This window comes from Staurois parvus, unplaced genomic scaffold, assembly GCF_062004578.1.
Source record: "Staurois parvus isolate SC_StPar_1 unplaced genomic scaffold, SC_StPar_1.0 ptg000708l, whole genome shotgun sequence".
Lineage (NCBI taxonomy): Eukaryota > Metazoa > Chordata > Amphibia > Anura > Ranidae > Staurois > Staurois parvus.
This window is the reverse complement of record NW_028318504.1, coordinates 263,844-279,262: the sequence shown is the minus strand read 5'-3', so window position 1 is coordinate 279,262 and position 15,419 is coordinate 263,844. Positions and strand designations below refer to the sequence as shown.

Here is a 15,419-nt window from a genome sequence, read left to right as displayed (position 1 = left end):
GCACCGAAGTGAAAATTCTGGTGCCGAAAAAAAAACCGCTTTCTGATAATCTGATCATTAGTACTCCGCTGTCGAGGGCTGGTAATGACAGTTCATGTGAAAATAGCCAAAGGGACAAGCACAAAAATGTTCTTGTACAATCACAGAAGGAACTATTGAAAATACATCCTGCATATCAGATATTTACATTACGATTCATAATAGTAGCAAAATTACAGTTATGAAGTAGCAGCGAAAATAATTTTATGGTTGGGGGTCACCACAACATGAGGAACTGTATTAAAGGGTCGCGGCATTAGGAAGGTTGAGAACCACTGATCTAGTTTTAAATTTTGTGAACAATTATATATACACAACAATCCTATTACAGATATGCATTACAAATATTTATTACAGATTTATCATTGAATTTTAGGTTTGATTTCATAGTCAGGTCAGAGATCTTTTTCCAACATTGTATTTAGTGTGAAACCAAACTGGCCATATCAGAAACGGTTGGCTAGAGGTAGCAGCAGCCAGAAAGGATGAGGATGAGTCTCTGCTCTTTCATAGCCCTGTACAATGCTGCTTGACTTAGATGCTACAAGGCAGCACTGTAAAGAAGCTGAAAGCTCAGAGGCAGTTGTCACTATCAGATCATGGAAGCGGTAATAAAACAAGCATGACTGCACGTAGTTATAAAAACATTCATATCTGCCAATACACAAACAATCATATTTGCCAATACGCCAAATAAAAGCTGCTAATCAGCCAAACGCTGCAGATGGTACTTATGTCTGAGCATCAGCATTTCTGGACGTAATTTCAGACGTTCACTTGGCGCGTATAATACATTCCTGTGCAAAATTCATTACTATTTATGCTCATATGCGCTTGTTTGTGTGCATATGCAAATACCAGTGCAAAATACTGACCTGGAACGTGTGTGTGTGTGTGTGTTTATGTATGTATATATATATATAAAAAATTTATTACAGATACTTATATAGCGCCGGCAATTTACGCAGTGCCTTACATATACTGTATATATATTGTACATTCACATCAGTCCCTAACCCTCAAGGGGTGTACAATTTAAGGACCCTAATTTACATTCATACATACACATACTAGGGCCAATTTAGACAGGATCCAATTAACCTACCAGCATGTCTTTGGAGTGGGAGTACCCGGAGGAAAGCCACGCAGGCACAGGGAGAACATGCAAACTCCTGGCAGGAGGTGCCGTGGCTGGGATTCGAATCAGTGACCCTAGTACTGCCAGGCGGAAGTGCTAACCATTTAGCCACCGTACTGCCCAATATATATATTTATTTTTTACTCAAGAATACACAGCAAAAAGGCTGCATTTTAGGTCAGTTGCAAAAAAAAAAAAAAAAACAAACAAAAAAAAAACGCTGTATTTAGCTTTTTCAAGCGGCAGTGTGCAAGAGGCATTAAAGTGGTTGTAAAGGCTGAAGGTTTTTTACCCCAATGTATTCTATGCCCCTCAATTTATATTTATCTGCGTCCTATCTCGATCCAGCAGTGTTGGCTCCTGCTGCTGTCAATCAGGGTCAGTGAGGAGGGGGCGGGGGCGGAGGTGGGGGCCGAGAGCCATGCTCTGCGTATCTTAAGGACATAGAGAATACAGCTTGGGAGTGAGAGCGCACAAGTGCTTCAAGTGTACGTAGGTTGCTATGGGGGCACACAGCGGGGGAAGTGAAGGAGCCAGGAGCAACGGCGGGGGACCCAGACAGGAGAAGGACCGTGGCTGCTCTGTGCAAACCACTGCAGAAAGCAGGTAAGTATAACATGTTTATTCTAAAACGAAAAAACCTGAACCTTTTAGATCACTTTAAAAGGATACGTTCTCTTTAGCAGGTTAAAAAAAAAATTCTAATGAGCCTGCAGAGCATTGCACCTGCGGTCAGCATATTGCAGATGCAATGTCCGACTCCTGTAGACTCAGTATAGCTGTCCACTCTTACCTCCTGTAGGGGCAGACCAGTTACTGAACTGCAGGAAGATGGATGAACTACAAATGCCCTCGCAGTTCATTGAGAGCTGTGTGCCACAATGGCAGATGGTATAGTTCATTTATTCACAGAACTCTAAATGAATGATGCGGCTGTGTGGGTGGAACCCTGCACGGCCATGCCATGTTCAAAATGAGACAGTGGTATGGGGAGAGAATGTCACAGGGAGGGAGGATGCTACACCCCAAATACAGGTTTAACATGTAAAATGTTCAGAAAGGTCCATTTTGCCGTGGATAAAACACTATTGAGCAGCGCTGCTTCACAAACAGCACCAACCTTTCTGTCAATACGGGACAGACGGCGGTGACACCGCAAGCAAACCATGGGGGATAATTAAATGGCTGGTCGAGTGATCTGACCTGATTATTTAATAAATAAATATGCCTAATGTAAGAGTGTCTATCTGAGAAAATGCCAAATAACTAAATAGTCATATATTTATCAGATGACAGGGTATTAGTCCCGGGAATGGTATGATGCTGGATACCAGTGATTCTATATACCATATTAATAAATAAAAGTTATATCCACATATAGAATTACACCATGGATCCACGGCATATGAGGCGCTAAGAGCAATTAAGACATAACAATTACATAGTCCTATATATTCTCCCGAAGATACATAAAGACCCCATAAAACCCCCAGGAAGACCCATCATAAGTGGAATTGGGTCCTTATGCTCCAAAATTGGTGAATACATCGATTTTTTTCTTCAACCACTAGTTTTACAAATGCCTTCCTACCTGCGTCACACTAAACCGGTATTAAATGAAGTCAGCAAAGTCACCTTATCTTCTAATACATTTCTGGTGACGGCAGATGTTGCCTCCCTATATACCAATATCGATCACCTAGACGGCATGGAAGCAGCTGACTTTTATTTAACGCACAACAGCACTTTACCTGTAGCACAGAAAAACTTTATTTTGAACCTGTTGGAATTTGTAATGCACAACAACTACTTCTGGTTTAATAAGGCCTACTATTTACAAATCAAGGGAGTTGCAATGGGGGCTATGTTTGCCCCCAGTCTAGCGAATTTATTTATGTCTCGTTGGGAAGAAGATCTTATTTATGCTAGAGATTGGCCTGAATTGTTGATGTATAAGAGGTACATAGAGGACATCTTCTTCTTATGGAATGGGGAAGAGGAATCACTCATCAACATCTTCAGTACCCTGAACAATAAACTTAATATCAGCCTCACATATTCCTACAGTAAGCTTGAAATTAACTTTTTGGACCTAACTCTTATAAATTTTAATGGAAAGATTGTTAAGAAGTCATTTTGCAAAACCACTGACCGCAACAGTTACATCCCTATTGACAGTTGCCACCATCCCACCTGGTTGGCGAATATACCAAAAGGTCAATTTATGAGGATCAGACGCAATTGTTCGGATGTGAACACCTATCATTTACAGATTTTAAAGAACAGGTTTATGGAAAAGGGGGAAAAGAGGTATAATCTGCCCCTTTATTACAACTTATTCGATACAACATAAATGTATCAGTAGAATTATTAATAAAAACTGGGACATCTTGAAAAGCAGACCCTGTGTTATCCAAAATCCTACCTGAAAAACCGGAAATCATTTTCCGTAAAGCCATGGCTGTCAGACACCGACTTACACCTAATGTAGTGGACCCTCCCAAAAATACTTCTCTTTTTACTGACCTTAAGGGATTCCACCCATGCAATAGGTGCATCGTATGTAAGTGCAATAATACCAGAAAACGGAAGATTAACACATTTAACTCATTTGTCACTGGCAGATCCTATAATATAAAACATTTCATTTCCTGTCACAGCAGATATGTTGTATACCTGCTACAATGCCCCTGCCAGAAACAATATGTGGGCCGTACAACAAGAAGGTTACGCAGCCGTCTACATGAACACGTCTAATATTAAAAAAGGTTTTAGAGAACATTCCTTATCGAACCACTATCGATTATACCATAATAAGGATCCATCTTCCATTAAATTTGTGGGAATCGATATCGTCTGCCCTCATTGGAGGGGCATAAATAAAACAAGGACTGTCTTACAAGCAGAGTCCAAATGGGTGTTTGAACTTAATACTTTACACCCCCTCAGACACAACATAGAAGTTGATGTCAACTGCTTTATTGCTAACAGTTGAGCCCCTTTTAGACCATGTACGTGCCCCATATATATATACACATTTTTGCAATTTTCTGAGCTTTTATTTATTTCTATTTTTATGCGATTCATTCCTATCCTAGTCTATTTATATATATATTTTTATATTTTATGTAATATTTATTACTCTTACAGTCTCTGGTTTAACCAAGATTTAATCATATAAGAATATTATTTATGAATTTTTAATTTACGATTCATTCTTATTCTATTTTTAAGATATACAATTTTATATATTTTTCACAACTCTTTGATTTTTTTTATATATTTATCTTCCACGTCCTAAGTTTCTAACCTTCTTAAATTGCCGACATTTGCCTAAAAGCATCTTTTTGACCTTTTTATATACCTTAGGGTATTTTATACTTAGGTGATTATGTTAATTTTAATATTGTTTATTGTACCTGATTTTATGTAATTGTTATGTCTTAATTGCTCTTAGCGCCTCATTTGCCGTGGATCCATGGTGTAATTCTATATGTGGATATAACTTTTGTTTATTAATATGGTAGCACTGGTATCCAGCATCATACCATTCCCAGGACTAATATTCACCCTGTCATCTGATAAATACATGACTATTTAGTTATTTGGCATTTTCACAGATAGACACTCTTACATTAGGCATATTTATTTATTAAATAAGCAGGTCACATCACTCGACCAGACATTTAAATTATCCCCCATGGTTTGCTTGCGGTGTCACCGCCGTCTGTCCCTTATTGACAGAAAGGTTGGTGCAGTTTGTGAAGCAGCGTTTCTCAATAGTGTTTTATCCATGGCAAAATGGCGTCTTCGGGGGCACACATGTGCACTCCCCGACAAAATGGCAACGGTTAAGTGCGCACGCGGCGTTTTTCCTATAAAAGCAATTGACGTCAGTCACGCTCCTGTTAGCCTCCCCTCTGATGATGTGCTATGCACGAAAGGCCTGAGGAGGAGCTGACAGAGCATGACGTCACTGCCACCGGAGCCACGAGGAAGCCCGGCAGCCATCTTTAATGAGGGTCAGTGCTGCCTAACTCTGCATTTCCCTGCAATACTGTGCATACTACCCTGTTTTAACCCCGTATTACAATAAAACGATTCTGGAACATACTACACTATGGGTACTTTTAGGAGCTAATAAACCTGCAGATAATCCCCATTGATCCAGCATCCAGAGGAGGGAGCCCTGTAACCAGGCTGAGCATCCATCCATCCTTAAGGGGACCTCTGGACCCAGCAGATTTCCATACTGCCCCAGGCTTCATGACCATACCATAGAAGGAAGCTCCCCACACATCTGATACCATCCGCCTATCTAAGAGATCCCTGGTGGTTACACATATACATGTGCATTACCTATGCACTTTTGGTGAGTGCGCAATTTTACCATTTGTTCCAGTCACAAGTCTGTCTAGAAATCTGCTGTTGGGAAGATCATCAATCTGTGCTTTTTGAACTTTATTCCTTTATTGGATGAACTTTTACCATTTATGTTCACTATTTTTATGACTGCATATTAGCGCTGCACTTCATTTTATTTATTGTCATTTGAAGGTTTATTGTGGTTACCTTGAGTGTTACAGCTGCTATTTTTAGAGCGCTCGCTTATCACTATTCTTACTTTGTCAGCTCAGTGGATTGCTTTAAAAAAGTCCTGGATTCTTAGATACAAAGAACATAACTAGATACTAACATTTATAGGTAAAGTTGATCCAGGGAATATCAGATTGCCTCTCGGGATCAGGAAGGAATTTTTTTCCCTACAGGAGCAAATTGAATCGTGCTTTGTTGGGTTCTTTTGCCTTCCTCTGGATCAACTGTGGGTGTAGGATTATAACTTGTTTTTGTATTATTTAATGGTTGAACTGGATGGACTTTCTTTTTTCAGCCAGACTATGTAACCTTGCTCAAACTGCATTCTGAGTTAACAAAACTCAAGAAATATTTTGATTGCAGAAATGACTGCCAGGATTGCCTAGCAGCTAGTCATCTGCCCAAGTATGTGCTTTGTGCTGGAGGGGAGGTTCAGAGTGCAGACTGACCAATTCAAGCCACCCATAGCAAGTGACTTGGAGATGAAGAGAAGCACACATTGCCAGCGGGGGGACCCCAGAAGAGGAGGTTCACAAGAGGCAAGTATAACAGGTTTGTTATTTAAACTAATTTAAAAAAAAAAAAAAAATGTAGCTTTACAATTGCTTTAATTTAGCTGTGCATTATCTGAAGCTAGTCACTTCCAAGGGTACAAGTTACTGTTTATTATCACTTTATTGAAATATCAAGCAAATGCAAATCTTTCTCTTCCATCTCTTCTGATTTGTAAGTGTGTGGTCTGCTTGTACTTCCATCTTCTACTTGTAATCTTAATGTGACTGCAACAAACGATGTGTTTTTTTGTGGATAAAGGAGCATTTGTATAAATGTTTGCAAGTGCTAGCAGAAAAAAAAACAAAAAAAACACAACCCGAAAAACAGAAGTTCTAACCTTAAAAAAAAGTAAAATCTGCAACAGGAGAGCATTCTTTTTCTACTTGGTTAAATAAGCGAGAACCTGTCTGCCTGTCCCTCATTGGTGCCTGACATTATCTGGATGCCCCAATACAACGTCAAGTGTGGGTGAAAGGCTCACCTCGTTTAGTGCACACATGCGTGCTATGGAACCAATATTATTGGTGATAGTAATGAGGGTGGCTCTGGCCAAGTCTTCCTTGCTCACCAAATCCCTCTTCTCTTTGCTCATCATGTTCCCAAAGCTGAAAAAAAAAAAAAAAGGAGAGAGGAAGAAGTTCTATGACCGACAACCATGTGATAAGAACAGCCCAGGCAACTTTTATAAATGTAACCAGACCAACAACATTCACTTCTGCTGAAAAAACAATGCGGTCACCATTTTCAGATAACAGTTACATTTTTTTTTTTTTTTAACTCTTGAGATGCATCTCCTATCATGCTTTGCCTCTCGGAGATTCCAAATACGAAAAGTCCCTGTTGTACACACTATTCTACAAATATGGAGATTCATTTGAGGAAGCGTGAATTTTTGCTCTTTAATAACCATGAAACGTGGGTAATTTGTCAGTATTCTGCTGAAGTCCCTGGGAGTTCTCGGAAGCCAGCATGTGACTTAATTTGTTAGGAAGACAAATATAAAACCACACACTTTCTCATCCCCATTTAAAAGGCAGTTTGGTAGCTGTAGAAGTAAGCAGGCATGAGTAGGCATACAGTTAGTGTTGGGGGGGGGGGGGGGGATAAGAATAATGTCACAGTTAATGTACCCACTTCCTGATCACAGAGGAACTGTTCACTTCTGCATTTACAGCCTTCATTGAGTAATATCAAACACAGCTGTTTTCAAACTTTCAATTTTCGCTAAATCTACTTTGTCATGTAGAAAACGAAACTAAAGAAATGATGAGCAATATTATTATTACACAGTTTCGATTTTAAACAATGCTTTTAGGTAAATTTTTTCTGTTTTTTATCTTTTTTTTTTTTTTTTCCCGATATACAATATTTGTCTAACAAGTAAATATTCAGTAAATTGTACCTCAAACAGCTAAATAAGCAGATAAAAAAAAAAAAAATAAAATACTGTGAAGAGTGGTTTTACCAGCCAAAAGGATTTGTATTTCTGTCCATCCGATGCATCCTTTATGAGCTCTACAGTACAGGGGATTGTAAAAGACTGATACCGTGTGCTGTAGAATACGGCCCTGCCATTATATGTTATGCACTATTCCACACCGTGTGATGGCTAATGTAAATATACCATTATTGTTGTTCTCATTTGTTTGCCAGTAGTACATTCCATGTGTGTTGCAGACTATCACCAGTTTCTGTACATGAAGATCGGAAGTAGCACTGAGAGCAGAAGCCCACTGAAATCTATAAACTGCAGGTGCTTAGGTAAGAATTCTAGAAAATGGTTTTATATTATTGTGCTCAATGTGTTAAAGCAGAACTCAAAGTCAAAACTGTTATTTCCCCATGCAGTGGGGCTGTGCCCGCACTGTATCGGTTTAGTGCTCGTTTGTCCAGGGGCTCGAGGAAAAACTATACTTAACCTGTCCTCCAATTCACCAAAAAACCACGCTCTGCAATGTCCAGCGGTGGACTGTTCCTGCTGTCCGCACGTCCGGAGTCGGTCTATGGACATGATGACAACACGAACAGTCTATTCCAAAGACCGCTGTCGTGCAGGGGGGCAGGAGCGGCGAGGACTGGTCTTGCACTTAGAAGATCGGCGGATCAGGTAAGTATACAGTGGGGAAAAATAATTTGATCCCCTGCAGATTTTGTAAATTTGCCCACTTACAAAGAAATGTAGTGTCTATAATTTTTTATCATAGGTGTAATTTAAATGATAGAGACGGAATATCAACCAAAAAAAACTGAAAACACACGATACAAATGTTATAAATGGAGTTGCAGTTCAGTGAGTAAAAAGTCTTTGGTCCCCTACCAACCAACAATAATTCTGGCTCCCACAGACTGGCTTTGTGCTCATGTGGTACACAGAATAGTCCTGTCAATTTAAGAAGGTGCTCCTAACGACAACTGTGGACCTGCACAAGGCTGGAATGGGCTACAAGATCATCGGCAAGAAGCTTGTGTGAGAAGGAGACAACTGATGGAGCAATTTTTTTCGCAAATGGAAGAAATACAAAATAACCACCAATCACCCTCGGTCTGGAGCTCCATGGAAGATTTCACCTCATGAGGTAAGAATGATCATGAGAAAAGTGAGGGATCAGCCCAAAACTACACGGGAGGAGTTTGTGAATGATCTCAAGGCAGTTGGGACCACAGTCACCAAACAAACCATTGGTAACACAGTATGCACCATGGACTGAAATCTTGCAGCGCCCACAAGGTCCCCCTCCTCAAGGCACATGTAGAGGCCCCTCTGAAGTTTGCCAATGAACATATAAATGATTCAGAGAAGGATTGGGAGAAAGTGTTGTGGTCAGACGAGACCAAAATTGAGTTCTTTGGTATTAATTCGACTCACCGTGTTTGGAGGAAGAAAAATGCTGACTATGGCCCTAAGAACGCCATCCCTACAGTCAAGCATGGAGGTGGAAACATTATGCTTTGAGGCGGTTTCTCTGCTAAAGGTTCAGGCTGACTTTTCAGCATTGAGGGGCCAATGGATGGCCCCTCTTTTTTGTAAAATCGTGGATGAGAACATTCTTCCCTCAGCCAGAACACTGAAGTGGGTAGTGGATTCTTCCAGCATGAAAATGACCCCAAAACATACCACCAAGGCAACAAAGGAGTGGCTCAAGAAGAAGCACATTAAGGTCATGGAGTGGCCTAGCCAGTGTCCAGACCTTAATCCTATAGAAAATTAATGGAGGGAGATGAAACTTGGTTATAAATAAGCACTGCATTGTGTGAAAGCAGTCAGTCAATCATTTCCCTGGCATCCTGTGATCTGTCATTTTGGGATAAAGACATTTTATATGGACATCCCTTTGCGGAGTGCTGCATCCTCTTTTTTTAGTTTCTATATCTAACGCGGTGGTGACCCAGGCCGGCACCTGCCAGTGGGATTGGCTTTTTGTGATCAGCCTTTTGCACTCACCTGAGTGGTGTATCTTCATACTTCCGAGCTGAAACTTCGAGTTGCCAAGCAACAGCCAAGAATCCTTAAGGATTTAGAGAAGGTCTGCAAAGAAGAGTGGACCAAAATCCGTCCTGAGATGTGTGCAAACCTGGTAACCAACTACAAGAAACATCTCACCTCTGTGCTCGCCAACAAGGGTTTCTCCACCAAAGTACTAAGTTATGTTTTGCTTGGGGATCAAATACTTATTTTACTCACTGAACTGCAACTCCATTTATAAAACATTTGTATTATGTGTTTTTTCTGGATTTTTGGTTGATATTCTGTCTCTATCATTTAAAATACACCTATGATAAAAAATATAGACCCTTCACTTCTTTGTAAGTGGACAAACGTACAAAATCTGCAGGGGATCAAATAATTATTTTTCCCACCGTTAACGTGTTTAATAACACCTTAACAGTTTTAGTTCTGAAACAAAGCAAGAATGGAGGGGGCAAATGAGAACTTTAGCTTGTTCATTAAAAAAAAAACAAAAAAAAAAAAAAAACGGATTCTTCTAAAAGTTCATACTGAACACATTATACTAACAAAAGAGCATGATCTCTCAGGTCTCATTCATGCCATACGTACAGAAAAACGGACGGAAACTGATGTGTCTGCAAGTGAAATCTGCCCATCAGTTTTCAATGAGTTTTATACGTATTGCAGATTCCGGGGAAGAAAAAAATCTGCACGTGATACTAGTGTTGTGGTGTAAAGAGGGTACAAAGAAAACAACGAATTTCATTGTGCCCTTCCAAAACTCGTACAGAAAAACTGATGGCTCTGCACCGTGGTGTGAATGGGCCCTTAAAGTGGAGTTCCACCCAAAAAGGGAAGCTCCGCTTTTCTTCCTCCTCCCCACCTCCACTGCCACATGGGAAATCCAGAAGGATATTAATGACCGACATAAATGCTGCTATGAATTGATTACAATAATTAAAAAGGACAAGTTCACAAAAACAAAAAAACAAAAAAAAACATTATTTTGCAGGCAAAAAAAAAAACCAAGTTACACTTACGGTAACGTCTTTTCCAGGAGTCTTTCAGGCCAGCACTCTGAGAGACCTCGGCTCCTCCCCATCTGAGGAAACACCTCCACCTACAATAAAAAAGCTCCACTCCCCTCTGACCTCAGTTCTCCAAGCATCCTCCGGTCATCTGGGGAGACACAATGCGAGACAACATAATCATAATAAGCCATCTTCACATAACCAATATCAACAGTGGGTGGGAAACCGGTGCTGGCCTGAAAGACTCCTGGAAAAGACGTTACCGTAAGTGTAACTTGGTTTTTCCCCTACCGTCTTTCAGGCCAGCACTCTGAGAGGATAAGCGAGTACTCACCCTTCGGGCGGGCTAACTGCTTGTAAGACCTTACGACCAAAGTCCTGCTCCTGCACCGAGACCAGGTCCAGTCTGTAATGCTTGGCAAATGTGTCATAGCTGGACCATGTTGCCGCTCTGCAAATCTGCCCTGGGGAAACCCCTGCTAACTCTGCCTGGGTAGCCGCCACAGCTCGGGTGGAATGTGCCTTGATACCCTCCGGGACCTCCAGGCCTTCTGCCTGATATGCTCCTGTAATCGCCAGCCGCAGCCAGCTGGCCAGCGTCCTTCTAGACGCCTTCTTGCCTCTTCTAGCCCCCTTAAAAAAGACAAAAAGGGATTCGGTGCTTCTGAACTCCCTAGATTTCTCTAGATACTGGAGAACGCACCTTCTGACATCTAAACAGTGATACCTCTCCTGATCTACCCCCACCGGGTCAGGAAAAAATGAGGGAAGGACAATGTCCTGTTCCCTCTGGAAACTCCGAGCTACCTTCGGAATGAAGGACGGGTCTGGTCTGAAAACGATCCTGTCTGAAAAAATACGGAGATAGGGTGTTCTGATCGAGAGGGCCTCCATCTCACACACCCTCCTCGCCGTGGTAATCGCCACCAGAAAAGCAGTCTTAATGGTGAGCTCACCTATCGGACAGGACTCCAAGGGCTCGAATGGAGCCCTAGTCATCCCCCCGAGCACCTTGGCCAAATCCCACACTGGAAATGGTCTGGACCTCGGAGGCCTCTGCCTCACCAGAGCTTTGAAAAACCTACTCACCAACGCCTCCCTGGCCAGGGGCGTCTCCAAGAACACACTGAGGGCCGAGACCTGGCCCTTGAGCGTGCTGACAGACAATCCCTTGTCCGCTCCCGCCTGCAGGAATTCCAACACAGAAACCAAACTATGGGTTGCCACAGCTGTCCGGTCACACCAGGCTGTAAAGCAACCCCAGACCCTACCATAAATGGCCTGGGTCTCCTCCTTCCTACTGGCCAGTAATGTCGCCACCACCCTAGGCGAGAACCCCTTTTCAAGAGGAGCTGCTGCTCAGAAACCAGGCCGTTAACCGCAATCTTCCTATGCTGGGGCAAAGAACCGGCCCCTGTGTTAACAAATCCACTCTTGGAGGCAGCTCCCAGGGTGGACGAGAGGCCAAACTCTTCAGGGTCGCAAACCACGCCCGCCGCGGCCAGAAGGGAGCTATCAGTATTAACGAGGTCCCCTCTGTCCTGAATTTCCTCAGGACCAGGGGGAGCAAAGGAACCGGGGGAAAGGCGTAACAAAGCCGGTAGTCCCACCTCTGACCTAATGCGTCCACCGCTCTGGACCCGTCCCAGCGGGATAGAGAGAAGAAATTTGGGACCTTGTTGTTCCTTCCGGAGGCAAAAAGGTCCACCTCCGGGGATCCCCACCTTCGCACAATCTCCTGAAAGACATCGGGGTTCAAGGCCCATTCCGACTCCCTGAGCCGAGTCCTGCTCAGGAAGTCTGCCTTCTGGTTCAGCTCCCCCTTTAAGTGTATCGCAGACAGGGACGCCAAATTCAGTTCTGCCCAGGACAACAGTGTCGCCGCTAAGGCCCCAAGGGCCTTGCTCCGCGTCCCTCCCTGCCTGTTTATATAAGCCACTGCCGTGGCATTGTCCGTCAGGACACGCACGTGCCGGCCCCTGACCTCCGCCTGGAAGGAGTGCAGAGCCTCCCACACTGCCCTCAATTCCTTCCAATTCGAGGATTTGTCCTTCTGCCCTAAGGACCATTCCCCCTGAGTCACCAAATTTCCCAGGTGGGCTCCCCAGCCCCTGGCGCTGGCATCCGTAGTGACCTCCGCGGAAATCGGAAAGCACCACAACAGCCCCTGAGTTATGCTGGACGATCTCCTCCACCACCATAGAGACCTTTTCACACTGGGGGGCACCAAGACCCTGCGTTCTAGGGAGTGACACTTCCTGTCCCAAACCCTCAGGATCCACAACTGGAGGGGACGCATATGCAGACCTGCCCACTGAACTGCCGGAATGGACGCTGTCAGCAATCCAAGTACCGACATGGCCTGTCTTATGGACATCGACCTGCTCCCCTGCAGTAATCTGACTCCGGCCTCCAACTTGGTGACCTTTTCCAAAGTCAGGCTGGTCTTTTGGTCTACCGAGTCTAGAGTGTAGCCCAAGTAAATCACCTTCTGAGAAGGCACCAGGCAGGACTTCTCCAGATTCAAAACCCACCCCAAGCTTTCCAGATGGTTCCTCACTATAACCAGGTCTTGCCGTAAGTGAGCCTCTGAATCTGCGAAGAGCAGCAAATCGTCCAGATAGGCCACCACTGAAATCCCCCTCAAGCGGATAGAAATCAGTGCCTCCGACAGAACCTTGGTGAATACTCTTGGCGAGGAGGAAAGGCCGAATGGAAGAGCCCTGAACTGCCAGTGTCGAATTCCTTCCTCCCCCCCCACTGCCAACCTGAGGAACCTCTGAGAGGCTTCCGCCACGGGCACGTGTAGGTAGGCGTCCTTCAAGTCTATGGATGCCATGAATGCACCTGGTGGGATTAGGGACCTGATTGTAAAAATGGAATCCATGCGGAACCTCCGGTAACGTACTGACTTGTTCAAGGGTTTCAGGTTCAAAATCAGTCTGAACGCCCCAGACGTCTTTTGAACCACAAACACATGGGAATAAACTCCCTTCCCTCGCTCCGCTACCGGAACCCTGGAGATGACCCCCTGGGACTCCAGAATCTCCAAAGCGCCCACCAGAGCCGCGTCCTTCGTCGGATCCCTTGGACGGGTCGTCACTAGAAAAGTCTCGGGTGGCGGTCTCAGAAATTCTAACCGGTAACCCCTTCGGATGACATCCAAAATGAAGGGGCTGGTGACCACGGCTTCCCACTGTGGGAGGAATGCCGCCAATCTTCCCCCCACAGGAGGAACCAAGTCACCTTGGTTTTTGGGGCTGCTCAGGAGGGCGAAAAATCGCCCCCCCTCTTCCCCTACCTCTCTGTCCAGCCGACCTACCCTGACCAGGCGGTCGCAGGCTCAGCCTCTTTGCCGGGCGGGCCTTCCGTGTCCCCCCCTTCTGCATTTTCCTCTTGAGGGGGAAGGACTTTTTCCTATCAGCTGTCCGGTCCAATAATTCCTCCAACCCCGGGCCGAACAGACAGTCTCCTGTGAGGGGGATGCCGCATAACCTAACTTTTGAAGTGATGTCCCCCTGCCATGTCTTTAGCCACAGCGCCCTTCTGGCTGAATTGGTCAGGGCAGCAGACCTGGCCCCCAATCTCACCGACTCTGCGGAAGCATCCGCAATATACCCCACTCCTTGCAAAAGGGTCTCAAAAGAGGCCAAGATTTTTTCCTTGGGAGAGTCTGCCACAATATGGGCCTGTAATTGCGTAAGCCAATACTCTAAGTTCCTGGCTACCACTGTCGTAGCCATGGCCGGTTTCAGGTTGTACAGGGTCGAGTCCCAGGCCTTCCTAAGGAGAGACTCTGCCCTTCTGTCCAATAAGTCCGGTAAGACCCCCATGTCCTCAAACGCTAGGTCAGTTCTCCTGGTTGTTTGGGAAAAGGCCGCGTCTAGCCTGGGGCTCTTGTTCCAGACCGCCTCCGGGTCTTCCGAAAACGGAAACCTCCTCCTCAACGCTTTTGAGAAGAACGGTTTCCTTTCCGGGTCTTGCCACTCCTTCTTAATCGTGTCTACCAAAATGTCATGCACAGGAAACATTCTGTGCTGGTGCTCCTCCAATCCCTGATACATTTGGTCGTGGAGAGATAAGGCCTTAACCTCCTCCTTAATGTCCAGGGTTTCGTATATAGCCCCCAGGAGCTCATCAACCTCCTCTAGGGTCAACTTATACCGGGAGGGGCCCTTCCCTTCCTCTGAGGGACCCTCACCCGCTGATTCCTCCTCAGACTGGGAGTCCCCCACTGGTTCCTCCCCAGTCATAAGGGGTTCCCGACGACTCACCGAAGCCACCTGGGGGGGGGGGGGAAGTGTAGGTAATGGGAGGGCAAACCTCTCCATGAGGGACTTGAAGGAGTCGAAGGTGGTAGCCAACTCCTTCACTGACCTAGCTAGGTCCCCCTGTTCCGGCTTCTCCTCCCTCACCAACCCCTGTATACATGGGCCACAAAGAACCTTTCGCCAAGATTCTTTAGAACTTCCTTACAGGAAGGGCATCTCCGCTTGGGCTCCTGGTGCCTAAGTTTAGCTCGGGCCTTGCCCTGCAAGACACAAAAGAAAAAGGGGGGGGGGGGGGGGAAGCCCAATCAGTCCGACACTAAACACCCCCCCCCCCCTGCTTC

General features: G+C 44.6%; 2 protein-coding genes across 3 annotated transcripts in view; both read right to left on the bottom strand.

Annotated features, from left to right (window-relative positions):
• PANK2 (pantothenate kinase 2) overlaps positions 1–15,419 on the bottom strand; it is a 56,248-nt gene that overhangs the window by 12,409 nt on the left and 28,420 nt on the right. For both annotated transcript variants that reach the window (XM_089653350.1, XM_089653351.1), the window contains exon 5: positions 6,810–6,933. In XM_089653350.1, the coding sequence (XP_089509476.1) occupies positions 6,810–6,933 (124 nt within the window). The remainder of the gene's footprint in view (positions 1–6,809; positions 6,934–15,419) is intronic.
• LOC149445811 (uncharacterized) lies at positions 13,774–15,265 on the bottom strand. Its single transcript, XM_089653352.1, has one exon. The coding sequence runs from the start codon at positions 15,136–15,138 to the stop codon at positions 14,050–14,052; it is 1,089 nt and encodes a 362-aa protein (XP_089509478.1). The 5' UTR covers positions 15,139–15,265; the 3' UTR covers positions 13,774–14,049.

Excerpts from the sequence above, each read along its gene's own strand:
- LOC149445811 (XM_089653352.1), bottom strand. The coding sequence starts at position 15,138 with ATGGAGAGGTTTGCCCTCCCATTACCTACACTTCCCCCCCCCCCCCAG.